Below are 14,014 nucleotides of genomic sequence, written 5' to 3'. Positions count from 1 at the left end.
TGCTTCATAGAACCCGGATTGCTTTTGAAGTAAAGCTACAGAAAACAAGCCGATCAACAGATTTCCGAGTCCCTCAATCAATATGCACCATGTTTAATGTTATGGTTGATGCCAAAGCTCAATCAACAAAACTTTGCAGTATGGAAATGGGCCAAGAGGTAAAATGCATTATGAAAAAAAATGTAATTTTTGAGAGAAAAAGTCTGCAAAGTTTGCTATATTCAGAAATTTTCTTAACAGTTGTGGATTTAGTGTTATAGAGACTATGCAGATGAAAATCCTGGATCACTCCATCAAATCAGTCTACATCAGATACCTGGTCATCTAAAGATGACCTTTGGCAAAGATTGGTGTGTACAACATACCCACATCATAGCCTATTTATGTTCGACATTATGCAATATTGAGTCATTAACTCAACCTTGGAATCTTTTCCCCTCAAAATGTTGATTTGATCAAGTTGAAAAGAAGACATTATTTTGACTACCATAAAAACATAAATATTTAAACTAATGTCTTTATAGGGAAATAAATTGTTCAACTAATCTGTTGCTTTTAAAAAGGCCGTCTCTTGATGTTATATTTTAACATACTTCAAGGTCCTTAATGATTCAGCTGCTACAAACTGGTCCAGTTTTATCATCTGGTAGCTTAATTTGTTTTCCTTTTCAAGATTATAAACTAATGATTATAACCATTACAACCGGAGGTTTTCTCTCTCTAATATGATGAAGTAGAAAGACATGCTGAATTGAGCTTGATGAAATGTTTCACCCAAATCAGTTTTGCTCAGAAGACGTCAACATTTTTCATCTCCATTTAAAACCAATCCAGGGCTTGGATTTTTCTATCACATTTTCAGTAATGCAAGCTATTCAATGTTTCATGTGCAGAATCTATTTCCTATGTGTTCCAATTCAATTTTTTTGTTTTGTTGGATGTATACCTAATCTGGATACTTTAAAGATCCAGATTTAAAGAGGGACTGGATTCAGTATGATATTGGGCTCACCATATAATCGGTCAGTTCCTTTGGTTCACTTTTTTTTCTTGCTTTAATCTATCATTTCCTTATGTTTGCTTTGTTTTAGCTAACTTTTGTGATTTATTCCAAGATGCAAATTTACCGTCATGGGTGCTAAAATATTTCCGTCACCAAAATCCAATTTTAATTTGTAACCAACCCCGTATGCTTTTTGATCCATACATAGCTTCAATACCGAGAATTTCAACCTTTCTCTTATACCATCTCAATTTCTGCAGCTTTTCATTCTGCTTTGGCAGATAATACCCCATGAAAAAAAATATCCTTCCATTCCAAGATCCATTGCAGCTCGGCCTGTACAGTATATCCATATCTATGAAAGGAAAAGAGAAAGATAAGAACTAATAACAAACTTTTAGTGATGTTCCTTAATCTGAGAAGAGGGCAGAGGAAAAGATGTGAGCCCTACAGAAAGTCTTTTAAAGATTTGGCATGATAAGATTCCAATCACTATACTTTAAAAAAACCTTTTTTGTGTGTGAAATCTTTCGCCAAGCAGATGTTACACCAATGATTTCTCCTCAGGTGCTGAAAGCATGTATTTGTGTGCACAAGGTGCCACACACATAATTCAATGCCTGGGGACAGCAAAAATGGCCTCCCATGCCCCCTCCTTCAGGCCCTCTGGAGGCCTAAAACAGCTCATTTCCCAACCTCTGGTGGGCCCGTTTTTTGCCCTTCCCAGGCTCCAGAGCCAAAAATGCCCTCCCTGTCCTCCCTGGAGACTCTCCAGAAGCAGCAAATTACATCCCAGAGCTCCAGGCAAGCTGAAAATCAGCTGGCCGGCATGCACATGCACAATGGAACTGAGCTAGGCTAATGGCTCAGGTGCCAGCAGATATGGCTCCGCGTGCCATCTGTGGCACCTGTGCCATAGGTTCGCCATCACTGTGCTAGACTTTTGTATAATTTACTGCAAAATAATGAGGAAAGTGGATGACCCAGAGAATATTCTGAGCTGAAAAGCTCAGAGAACAGGAACACATTTTACACACAAACACAATTATGTTGATAGTTCCCGGGGACTATTCTATTATGGCAGGTAACAAATAAATAAATGCACCATTCACATCACACATGGACCACATTCTCATAGTTGTTCATATACACCATCCGCACAACTCACACCAACCCCTCATGCTACAAACCACTATCACAAACTCTTATCCAACATGCACGTGCCATTTTCACTCCATTCCCTTTAAGTTGGGTGGAACATGAAAAATGCTTCAGTGACAATTGTTTCCTTGATATTTAGAGCCATAAAGAACAGCTACTTTCCTTCCATCTCCCTCTCAATGTTACGTCTCATCATCCAATATCTGTTATTATTACTGCAGTAGTTAAACTACAGCTTCAGAAAGTACTAAAGCAGGTTTTAAAAGGTTAGCCAGTCCCCCAACTCTCTATGGAGATTCTCAGTCATCCAGGTCATGATTGTACCAAAAGTGCTTTTTCAAAAGGCAACTGGACTTTGTTTTTCTTGAAGACATTTTGGTCCTCATTCAAGAAGCTTCCTCAGCTTGGATTGGAAGCAGAACAAATCTTCAAGAAAAAACAAAGTCTAGTTGCCTTTTGAAAAAGCACTTTTGACTTAGCAAAAAAGGGTACACAGATGTGAAAAACTACAAAACAAGCTTTTGAAGAATATGATCCCCCAGGAAAAAAAAGAAGAGTTTCGGCTGTCCATAACCATTTGATTTTCTGTTAGCAAAGTTTAATTTTAAAATGTTTTCTCTACATTCGGTACCTGTTTTTCAGTACTCCTGGTCTGTATCTCATAAATCCCATCAGTAAAAAAAACCCGATTAACCAATGCTTAGTACTATACCAAAACTAAAACTAGACTTGACTCCTTGACGAAATTTACACCGTAGCATTTAATTTTAACCACTGTCAGATTTATTTCTCACTAGGTACAACATAGGCAAAAGCCACATCAGCTTACTTTGTCCTATCCAAATATCCAATATGATTTGCAGAGCTATAACCATCATGGCAATAAATTGATAACAATCAATTGAGTTGTGCAAAGAATCAGCCTTTGTACACTTTAGTACATCCATGTCTGCTTCTTAGAGAACATATGCAGAGATCCCACAGTGGTTGTATACAGAAGCATTTTCTGTAGTGAAATATTTTAAACAAATAGCAAAATCTAATAGAGCCATGGATCAGATGTGAATTATCAGTGCATATGTTACTGTCTCATATATGTTTCTGTTTTTTACTCTCTCTTTTGTTTGCTCTTTTATTCATTTCAGTTACTCATGCCCCCTTTCTCTTTGATTTTTCCCCTTGTTCCTCTTAAAGATGAAAAATTCATACTTAAATGAATGGTTGTGTGTAACTCCTGACAATTATACTAGATTTTCCTCCTGTTTCCTTCCTCAAAAAAAATAAGAAGGGCAATACTAGATTTTAGCTATCATACAAGGTCCATGTATGTCTTTAATTCAAAAGAAAGAAATATGCTCATTTTTACTGTATTTTAACCTCCTGCCGTCCATTTTGGGTGCAGTGAAGGTGTTGTGTTAGTTCCCAATCTAAGGATTGATGCTATCACTCCCCAGCCTCTTTTCAGTGGGAATCTTCAGTGGTTCTCACTTTTTTTTCATTTCTGCTTTTTAATAAATATCTCCCCTCTTTACTCATCATAGAGCTGATCCAAATTTTTACCCTACATGGCAACAATCAATTTGGAATAGTTTCTCTTCTCAGCAGGTGATGGAATTGGCTGGTCAAACAAAGAAATGTGATTAATGAGCTTAAACAAAATTTCCCTACTTTCACACCAATCCAGAACAATTTCAGGGCAGAAAGAGTTCATTTTATGTAGTGGCTTTGTTTCTGAAATATTTAGTTTCTTTGAATTGAGAAAAATACAAATACTACACTGTAGGGCTTTCCCACCATAATAATCCTACAAAGTTTGTTGCAGAATTTTTTTGTATGATCAGAAATAGAATAATTAAATACATTTTAGGGAAAATATTATGCTGAACACATATGCCCATATTCTCCTGTGTCCTTATATTTAAAGGCAGCTGTTCAGACATTTGGCAGACATAATTTACCCCTTAAATATTTTTCCTCTGAATTTTTAATGTATGGACAGGCAGAAATGTATGTATAAAACATGTTGAGTTTGATCTGGTATATTTTGTTTCATTTCCAAGGTCAGCTTTGGTCACCGATGAAAATGCAGCATATACACAATCTGTTAACATTCTATAGTGCCTCTCACATACAGTTACTCAAATCAGATGGAATCTGTTTAGGAAACTTCGTCTATCAAGAAATAAGGCTAAAGTTTCCAATAGTTTGGGATAATTTGAAATAGCAAGCCACTCCTGCAAAGCATTTTAGCTTTAGCTAATGCAAGTGCCTATCATGGTACAGTGTAACTTCTGAGTCCAATTATCCATATGTGTTGGTTGGTTGGTTTTTACCCTAAAGTAAAGAAAATGCCAAGATGAAAACAAGATTGCAAAAACATTAGAAGGAGTTAGCATAGAAGCAGAGGGGAAATAGAATTTACAGCGAGAAATGCGGATGAACAAAGGAACAAATCTATAAAGGTTAAATTTATTTATTTTTATTTAGTTTGTCAAACATGTATGAGAAAACAGATATAAGTATAAATATGGACATAGGGACAGTAGGATAGACATGGTAGGCACGCTGGTGCGCATATGCCCACCCCTTACAAACCTCTTAGGTCTGGGGTGGGGCCCACGGCAGACAGTTTAAGGTTAAAGTTTGGGGGTTTGAGGCTATAACAACAGAGTCAGGTTATGTATTATGGTGCAAGGTAGTGCATTATAGTGGGAGGTACAGTAGGGCATTATAGTGGAAGGAATCTTTTGAATGCCAGAAAGATAAAGTATTCTAAGAAATTAATAGTATTGATGGCTCAGTATGGTTAATACTTTGAGATAGCCTGGACAATGGGAAAGTGAAAAGAAGCATCAGCATATGAGGTTGCTAATTCTGAAGCAGACAGCAGCATCAATAAAGGAGACTACTTGTAGCTCAGGATTGAAATGAAGGGTCCTTGGCACTCTCTGAGCTTTGGTTGTTTCCTTGCAGACCTTTGATTACCCAAACTAGGTAACATCATCAGTGCCAATCAATACTAGTCAGCACTGATGATGCATCTACTTGGCGTAATGAAACATCTGCCACAGAACAACCAGGTTCAGGGAGCACCAAAGGCCCCCACAAATGTCAAATGCAAGATGCAACTATTGTAAACACAATTCAGAGCAAGCTCAATAATTCACTTCCATATCTCTGGAGTAGAATAGCAATACAGTGGTACCTCTACTTAGGAACTTAATTCATTCCGTGACCAGGTTCTTAAGTAGAAAAGTTTATAAGAAGAAGCAATTTTTCCAATAGGAATCAATGTAAAAGCAAATAATGCATGCAATTGGGGAAACCACAGCGAGAGTGGAGGCCCTGTTTCCTCCCAGGAGATTCCTAGAGAGGCCCCACGGAGGCTTCTCCCTAGCTTTTCCGGCCCTGCTTCCTCCCAGGAGATTCCTAGATAGGCTCGACCGAGGCTTCTCCCTGCCTTTTCCGGCCCTGCTTCCTCCCAGGAGATTCCTAGAGAGGCCCCATGGAAGCTTCTCCCTGCCTTTTCTGGCCCTGTTTTCTCACTGGAGATTCCTAGAGGGACCCCAAGGAGGCTTCTCCCTGCCTTTTCTGATTACAGTTTCAGAGGCTCGGGTTTGTAAGTGGAAAATGGTTCATGAGAAGAGGCAAAAAAATCTTGAACACCCAGTTCTTATCTAGAAAAGTTTGTAAGTAGAGGGGTTTATTTATTTTATTTATTTATTTATTAGATTTGTATGCCACTCCTCTCCGTAGACTCGTAGGTAGAGGTACCACTATAAAGGAATGGCAGGGTAATGGACTACCTATGGCTGTGCTTGTTGACTTTCTCCCATCTTATGCTGCTTTTGTGGGTGCTCTTAGGCTGACCACAGCATTAGCTTTTACCAATTCTCTGCACAAATCCTAGGCTCCCCACCCATCCTGAACTACTTGTTCCATATTTTTACTGGAGACTTTGATTCCACAGAGAAAAGCACATTATATAACTCTCTGCTGCAGGGTTGCCATTAGTATATCTTTGAAAATCACTCATGGAAAAGGATGTTCTTACTCTAATTAAAATACTGTCATCCAGACTTAGGAAGCTTAGAGCTTATCTATAGCTTAAGGGTGGAGCAGATGCTAGCCATTCAGAGATCCAAAATTCAATCCCTTGTTCCATCTAGAGACAGAGATCAGATAACATATGATGGAAAGATTCTGAAGGAGATATTTTAAGGCCAGAGTAACCTTTCCTAAATCCCCCGTTCCTAGATGTGTTGGGACTTGCACAGTTTGGAAGTTGTCACAATACATCTGCAGGATGCCAAGTTGGGAGTGACAGATAGACCACATGGAACTGGACAAATCATCTAAGAGTCAAAATAGATATGGCTTTAGATGATTGTCCTTTTCATGGCAGAGTCTTCTAAAATAGCATTCTTTCAGATTAAGACAAGAAGGAATCCAGATTTAACTCTTTGTCTTCAATCAAATGGGATGGTTTCCTTATTTCTTCCTTTGCTGTTTTCAACAAACCAAAAAAAAGGTGCCCTAGAACCAGTCATGTTCTTAACGTATCTGAATTCCCCAGGCTGAATTCCAACCCCATCTATGTATTTGCTGATAACCAAGTTAGCTTAGTATATACAAGTTAGAGTCCATATGCCTTGCCACAACTGTCTCCTTTTCTTGTGACATTTCCCAGTTCCTATCAAAGCCCAGGCAGAATATATAGGAATGACAGTTTTGCAGGCCACCCTTCGAACCCATGTTAAGAAGCTGGTTGTTATGGGCTCACTATAATGGTAGCATCTACTAATGCTTAGTTGCAGGGACAGTTGAGGCAAAAGTTGGAGCAGCCATAGAACATCTGTGCAATAGGAACCTGAAAAGCAATCATCAGGCATTCACCATTTCAATGTCTGCCAACAGCAAAATCTTCCGTTTATTAATCCACATTCACACCATACATCAATCCCTATCATCCACATTGAACTGTGATGAAACTAGAGAGGGAATAAGACGTCAAAGTTCTTTAAGATAACTTGTGCTGTAAGATTAGCCCAAATCCAATATCTTTATACAACAATGAACCAAAAGGGTACAGTACTGATTTAAATGTTGATTTAGAAGTGAGTGAGTGTAAAGAAACATATGGAAGATAATAATCCTAACTATAACACAATAGAATCTGACTGGCCTAAAGGTTGCACCCTGGAGTAAGATTTTAAGTTCAGTGAACATGAAGTGGTTGGCCCATCTTCTCAATTAATTCAGAATAAATATTTGGGGGAAAGATGTGCTTGCTTTGCTTTCCGAAAGTCAGAGCTACTTCTCTCTCTAAAGATTTAATCTTCCTGATCAGCGCCACCAGCATAAGTTCTGTTGGCATCAATAGTACTTGCCATGGAGAGGAACTTTGAGCATCAAATCTTCAATCTTTCTGGCTCCATTCTAGTGCTGCTGTGCTTGCTGCCATTCTTATTTGCGTTGTAAACCAGGTTTTAATTGAAACTATATTTGTCAATACATTTCACACTGTATTATTTTGCACACACCTAGCCATCGTTTTAGTTAAAACTCATAATTTATCCAACGAAAATGAACACTAGCACGAGAATTGTCACCCTTCCTCATTTTCCAACAAACAAAAGTTCTTGATTAAAACGATATGATAATGTGGCAAATTAAGCATGTCTTTGGACTTATATGCAAAGCCCGATGGGGAGGGGGCTGGAAAACAGTTGAGAGAATATTTTCTTTTCAATTCCATGCTTTGCCACCATTTGTCACACGCTGCATTTTCAAAAGCATTGGTGCACCTTTGGAAACGTCCAACGTGCACGTTCTTTGATGTCTTTCTGCTCAGCTTACCATGCATGTGAAAGGAGCCCATTATAACATGCATGCATTAGGGGCAGACCCTGCCAGATTTAGACCCATACAATATTGTACCTCCCCCCCCCCCCCCAAAAAAAGGATACTTTTGCTTTTGTGTGCTTTCTAAATTGCGCTCTGATCAACTTAGCTCCCCTGGTGTGCATGGTCTCCAGTTGCAAGCTTCATTCTGTGCTTAGTGGGCAACACATCTCAGTCTCTCAAAGGGTCCCGTTCAGCAGACCGCATCGATGGCTTTGTGGGTCTCAGCAGTTGTTTCTTTGAGCACGTTCTTCATGATACGGCATGTGATTTCTCAGCAGCACCGCCTGCATCCCACCTTCCAGGGGAAATATCTGCAAAAAGTGGCTGTGGCTTCTGGAGAAAGTGGGGTGGGCGGAGTTTGCACGTGAAATAACCAGTTTAGAAGATGGGGTCCAGGGAGGATGTATGTGGGCTTCTATTCCTTTGGAAAGTGCCTTTCTGGAAAGGCTGCTTCCCGACTGTCCTCACCATCCTATGCCAAAGGAGATCCATCGGTGGTCCCTAGCTCATTTGGACCAGCCTAGCAGCTTTCTTCAAAGAATAGATGGGGATAATTCCCAAGTCTTTAGGCCCTTGGTATGAGGAAGGGAGGCAGAAGCAAGCACTAGGTGGGATTTCAAAACACTGCTGCTTTTCCTCGCATCCTTTGTTGATCTCCCCAAGCTTGCTGCAAGTTGCAAGCGCTGTGTCTTTTCTTAACCTCTCCAGCACTTCTGTGCCATTATCGGTGCGTGCGTGTCCATGCATACTTGAGATGATGCTGAATTGCTTCTCCCCACTCTGCAAATGTAGTCCAAATGTACGCAGCCAAATGAATGGGGTGGTAGAGTCCTACAATGGTAGAATGAGCTCTACGGCTTTAACCTATAAGTGAAAGAGGTCTTTGCTTTACCCTACTGGGAGAAAAAGATAGGTAGGGAGGTGCCTTATCCCAGTCATGTTGTTTGTCATGGCATTTACCATTTTGTTTAATGGCAACTGATAGGAATTCAGGCACAGAGTATCTCTTTCTGCTCATTTCCTTCTGGAAGGGATCTTCCCAATGTTTCTGGTGCTCCTTTAACCGGAAATTCAAAGGATAAAACCTGGGTGCTATTGCATAAAATGTCTGTGCTTGCTCTGTGATTCAGCAAAGGCTCTTGATCAACTCAATTGATCCTCTACCTGAAGATTTTTCCTTTATTTCATTAGGTAGACATGTACACTTACATAGTAAGGTGTTATCTGCTCTACTACTTTGGATCTCTACCATCTGATTCTATTGAATGTGTAGACGAGAATGTACAACCTTGGCAAATTTAAGGCCTGTGGACCTCAGCTCTCAGAATTCCACAACTAGCCAAATCCTAGAATTCTGGGAGTTGACATCCACAAGTCTTAATATTGACAAGGTTGGAAAGGCCCACTATAGATACAGCCCAAAAGGTACCCTTGGACATTTGACACATCTGCCCTCTCTTTCAGCCCAATTGTGTGGTTCTACAAAGCTTGAAGGGGCCATCAGTGAAAGGATGGCATTGGGTGTCCTGCATCCCATTTGAACAGAAAGATATCTTTCCTTGAGCCGTATCTCAGATCTGGAGATTATGCGTCAGATAAGCTACCAAATCCCTAAAAACAACTAAACCATTAATCTAACGATCGAATGAACTCAATCGAATGACCTTATGATGGTGACTCAAATGTTAATTACAGCTGGTAACTAGAACAGCCAAGAACCAATTTGATTCCGAAGTACAAAGTCCGTCAGTGAAAGCTCCTTATATTTTGGGAGCACCTCTCTTTCCAAAGAGTCATTATTGTAAAAATCCAATACGCAAGAGAGCTTAATAAGTCTGCCCATTGAAACTCAAAAAACCAGCTGCCACGCCACTGAACTGTTCATATGGTCTTGTTTTTACTTTGTTTTTGTTTTGTTTTCAATTGTAACAATGTGATATTTCTCTGTCTCGCTAGGATGTTCTATGTATGTGCCCTGTTCCCTTTCTAAAAACCCCTTTTAAATTTCTGTGCGATACTCCCCAGTAGCAATCCCTCTGGTATTCCAGGGAAAAAGGGGAATTTATTCATAATTTCATTTCCTGTTGCTTATTGTTTCTGTGCATGCTGCTGCATTTTCATAGCCCCCTGTTTATACGGTCCCATTCTTTTGAAGGTTTTGTTTTTATTTATTGTTTACCTTCATATGTTCTTTTTCCTGTCTTCTGCACCTTCCTCTTTATTTCTGTCCCCAATCATCTGAAAGTTTGCTAAAGAGTGGGTAAGTGTGTCCTTACATTTTGTTTTCTTTTCTTCCAAGTTCCTGTTGTAAAATGTGACTGTTCCATTGAAAGAAAGGAAAAAAAATCAAACACTGAGCAGCTCAAACTAGCAAAGGAACTTTAGTCAATGCTAAGGGACCAAGGTCTGACACGTCTAATTGCCCCTCACACTCCTTTGTTCCCTAAAGCGCAATTCAGTATTTACCTCAGATCTGTCTATTCTAATGCTTTTTTTTTTGGTTGGTTTTTTTGTTTCTTTGAATTTTTTTTTGTATTTTAGATTTCTTTTTGCTTGTATATTAACATTTTAAAATAACATTAGCACAAACAAGTGGCAATAAATACAGTGACTAAGATCAGCACTTTCAATGTTTTATTTAATGTGGGGGAGAGGCGATGTGGAAGAAAATCATTGTATATTAAATATTTTGTCTGTTCTTGGCAAAACAAAAGAATAGTGTTTGTTTAGTCACCCAAATACTTTTTTTTTGGAAGAAAAAGGAAGTGTGTTTATTACAAATTAGCTGAAAATATTCTTATCTCCCTTGAAAACAACTCAGAATAAAGTAAGTTTGATCTGGTCAGTATTTGGGTGGAGGAACTGAGTGGGTGGAGGAACTCTGTGTAGAAAGTGATGTGGATGTTTTGTTGGTGTCAATCTTTTCTATGAGTTGGCATTGACCGAAGGCCCCAGCATGACCTAACTGGAGGGGTCCCACTTGCCATCTTTTGCATGACTCAGAACACCCATGTTTCAATCATTGTTACACCTGATCATAAAGGCCCCAATTCGCTCAAGTGCTTAACCAGCACATGAATTGGAACGCTCCGTACTTATCTAATTTCTTTTCCTAAGGTGGATTCTAAAACCGAAATTCTGCTTCCGGTCGTTCATACTCGATGGCTCCACATACTGAAGCTTCTCTGCTTCAATGTCACTCATCTATAGGTTTCCTCTGACTGACAACAGCTTTGCTCTGCGCCCCAAAACAGCTGCCGTTGTGCTAGCCAGTGTTGAGCTGTATTTCAAGTTGTTATTTCAGACTTAAAGAACAAGCATATTAACCGTAAACTGTAAACAACAGATGTAATGTGCTCTTTTACCACTGGCGCTCTCTTATTTTTGTGATTTACGTATAGCAGAGATGCTAGACGTTTATCCTGCATGCATTTGATTCTCCTTAATGTTGGCTCAGACGCATGCATGGAGTCAAAATTAGCATTTGACCAACATTCACAAATTCCTGTCAGAGGCTTCTTAGTCAAAGGCATTGTGTATATGTTAATTCATTACTGGCCACTACATTAGAACATATGTTAATCAACATTCAAGTACCATAGTCAATATCTACAGTAAACGTAAATAGTTGTGTGTATTGCGATTAATTTATACTAATAATATTTTACTTTCATTCTTCTCCCATCCATAGCACCAGTACCATTCAAAAATAGATGAACTAATTGAAGAAACCGTCAAAGAAATGATCACACTCCTTGTAGCAAAGGTAACGTTCAGTCAAGGGCTACCAACATTTTTACTACCACGCTGTGGGCGTGGCTTATGCAGGATGTCCTGCATTTTCTTTCAACATCTTTCAGTGTAAATTGGGTGCTCTGGGGTGGAGCTCCATTTTCGCTACCCCACTGCGTTCCCTCCCATCTGGGCAGCAGCCCACCCCTGGTAACGTTCAACCTCAGATGGAGGGATTAATGGTTAATATTATCCTTTAACGGGAATACGCGCATTGCCATACAAATGTGACACATGATCACAATGAAGTGATTTGTTGTTTTTCTTGAAATAAATCTAATGTCACTTGGTCTTGATAGATTGAACATCTCATGATTATAAACATTTTACAATTCTGGAAGAAGTTTTATCTGAGATTCTTCCCCCACCCCCATATGCTATAATTCTTGAGGTAGTGTTGCTGACTTTATTCACTTTCATTATTTTTAAACTTGCATTCTGTAGTTGTGAGGTCTGTTTTCAAAAAAACTTTAGCAAAAGTATTTGCTTAGTTTTTGTTTAGGGAAGTTTGCTTTCCTTATTACAGTGGTACCTCGAGATACGAGTTTAATTCGTTCCGGACCTGCGCTCTTAAGTCGAGCAGCTCTTATCTCGAACGACTTTTCCCCATAGGAATTAATGTAAATAATTTTAATTGGTTCCAGCCCTCAAAAAACTCACAAAGTTAGTCTAAATTATGCAAAAAGACATTGCAAGAATAAATGTAACTTTACTTATTAATAAGATGATAAGCTGAGAGCTTTCCTTCCCTTCCTCTTTTTACCCAAAACAATCAACATGGCAAACTTTTATTTTTATTCATTAAACTGTAGTTATTTATTCAACTTCACTGCCACCCAATCCTGTAGAGGGAGGAAAGAAGGGAGGAAGGAAAAGGAAAGCAAGAAATGGAGGGAGGAAAGGAAGGAAGGAAAGAAAGGAAGGAAGGAAGAAAGGAAGAAAGAAAGAAAGGGTGAAGGGACAGGAACAGAGGAAGGAAGCAAGGAAACTTATGAAAGGGGAGAGTAACTTCACTGCCACCCAATTCTGTAGAGGGAGGAAAGAAGGGAGGAGGGAAAAGGAAAGCAAGAAATAGAGGAAGGGAAGGTAAAAGAGAGAAAGAAAAAGAGCAAGAAAGAAAGCAAGCAAGAGAGAAAGAAAGAAAATGAAAGAGAAATAAAAATAGAGAGGGAGAATGAAAGAAATGGAAGGTGGGAAGGAAGGAGAGAAAGCAAGAGAAAGAAAGAAAGCAAGAGAAAGAAAGAAAGAAAGAGAAAGAAAGAAAGAAAGAGAAAGAAAAAAGAATGAAAGAGCAAAAGAGCAAGAGAGAAAAAGAAAGAGAGAGAGAAAGAAAGAAAGAAAGAAAGAAAGGCAACTTCAAAGAAAGGCTCACTGAGCATCTCTCACTCTCTCTCTCTTTCTATCCCTCTCTCTTTCTCTCCCCCCTCTCCCCCCCTTTCCCTCTCTCTTTCTCTCTCTCCCTCTCTCTTTCTCTCCCCCCTCTCCCCCCTTTCCCTCTCCCCCCCCAGGCCGGCAGCGATGTTTTAAAACAGCCGCACCGTTTGCGAGCTAACTCCTGAGGTGCGGAAGTTCGCCTTTGGCGTTTGGGCCACTCGGAATGTGAAATTCAAAACAGCGTTCGGATCCCCCCACCCCCAGCAGAAGCCAAGGACCCCCAGAGTGGGGCGGCAGGGGAGGCGACCGCCTCTCCACTCACCAAGTGCCGGGATACGAGCCGAGAAGAGCTGGGCTGGCTTACTTTCCTTCCTTCCCGCGCTGATGCAGAGCCACTCGAACAAAGCGTCACGCCCCCCTGACGCTTTTGGCGGCAAAAGAGCCCAGCGTCGCTTCGGAAGCCGCCGAAAGCATCAGAGGGGCGCGACGCTTTGTTCGAGTGGCTCTGCATCAGCGCGGGAAGGAAGGAAAGTAAGCCAGCCCGGCTCTTCTCAGCTCGTATCGCGGAGAGGGGCGGCATACAAATCCAAGTAATAAATAAAATAAAATAAAAAAATGTCTCTCCTCTCCCAGCTCTTATCTCGAGTAGCTCTTAAGTCGAGCAGCTCTTATGTCGGGGTTCCACTGTACTTCCTTTAAGTGAGATGAGGGAAAAAATCCTCCCCATAAGAAGACATTTGTTAATCTCAGAGTTAATTTTAGATTGGTTCAAAAGTC

General features: G+C 40.0%; 1 protein-coding gene across 3 annotated transcripts in view; it reads left to right on the top strand.

Annotated features, from left to right (window-relative positions):
- CADPS (calcium dependent secretion activator) overlaps window positions 1-14,014 on the top strand; it is a 526,173-nt gene that overhangs the window by 420,514 nt on the left and 91,645 nt on the right. For all 3 annotated transcript variants that reach the window (XM_070738156.1, XM_070738154.1, XM_070738155.1), the window contains 2 exons: window positions 11-158; window positions 11,763-11,837. In XM_070738156.1, the coding sequence (XP_070594257.1) occupies window positions 11-158; window positions 11,763-11,837 (223 nt within the window). The remainder of the gene's footprint in view (window positions 1-10; window positions 159-11,762; window positions 11,838-14,014) is intronic.

This window comes from Erythrolamprus reginae, chromosome 2 (genome assembly GCF_031021105.1).
Source record: "Erythrolamprus reginae isolate rEryReg1 chromosome 2, rEryReg1.hap1, whole genome shotgun sequence".
NCBI lineage: Eukaryota > Metazoa > Chordata > Lepidosauria > Squamata > Dipsadidae > Erythrolamprus > Erythrolamprus reginae.
The sequence above is the reverse complement of the archived record's forward strand: the minus strand, read 5'-3'. Positions and strand labels throughout refer to the sequence as shown.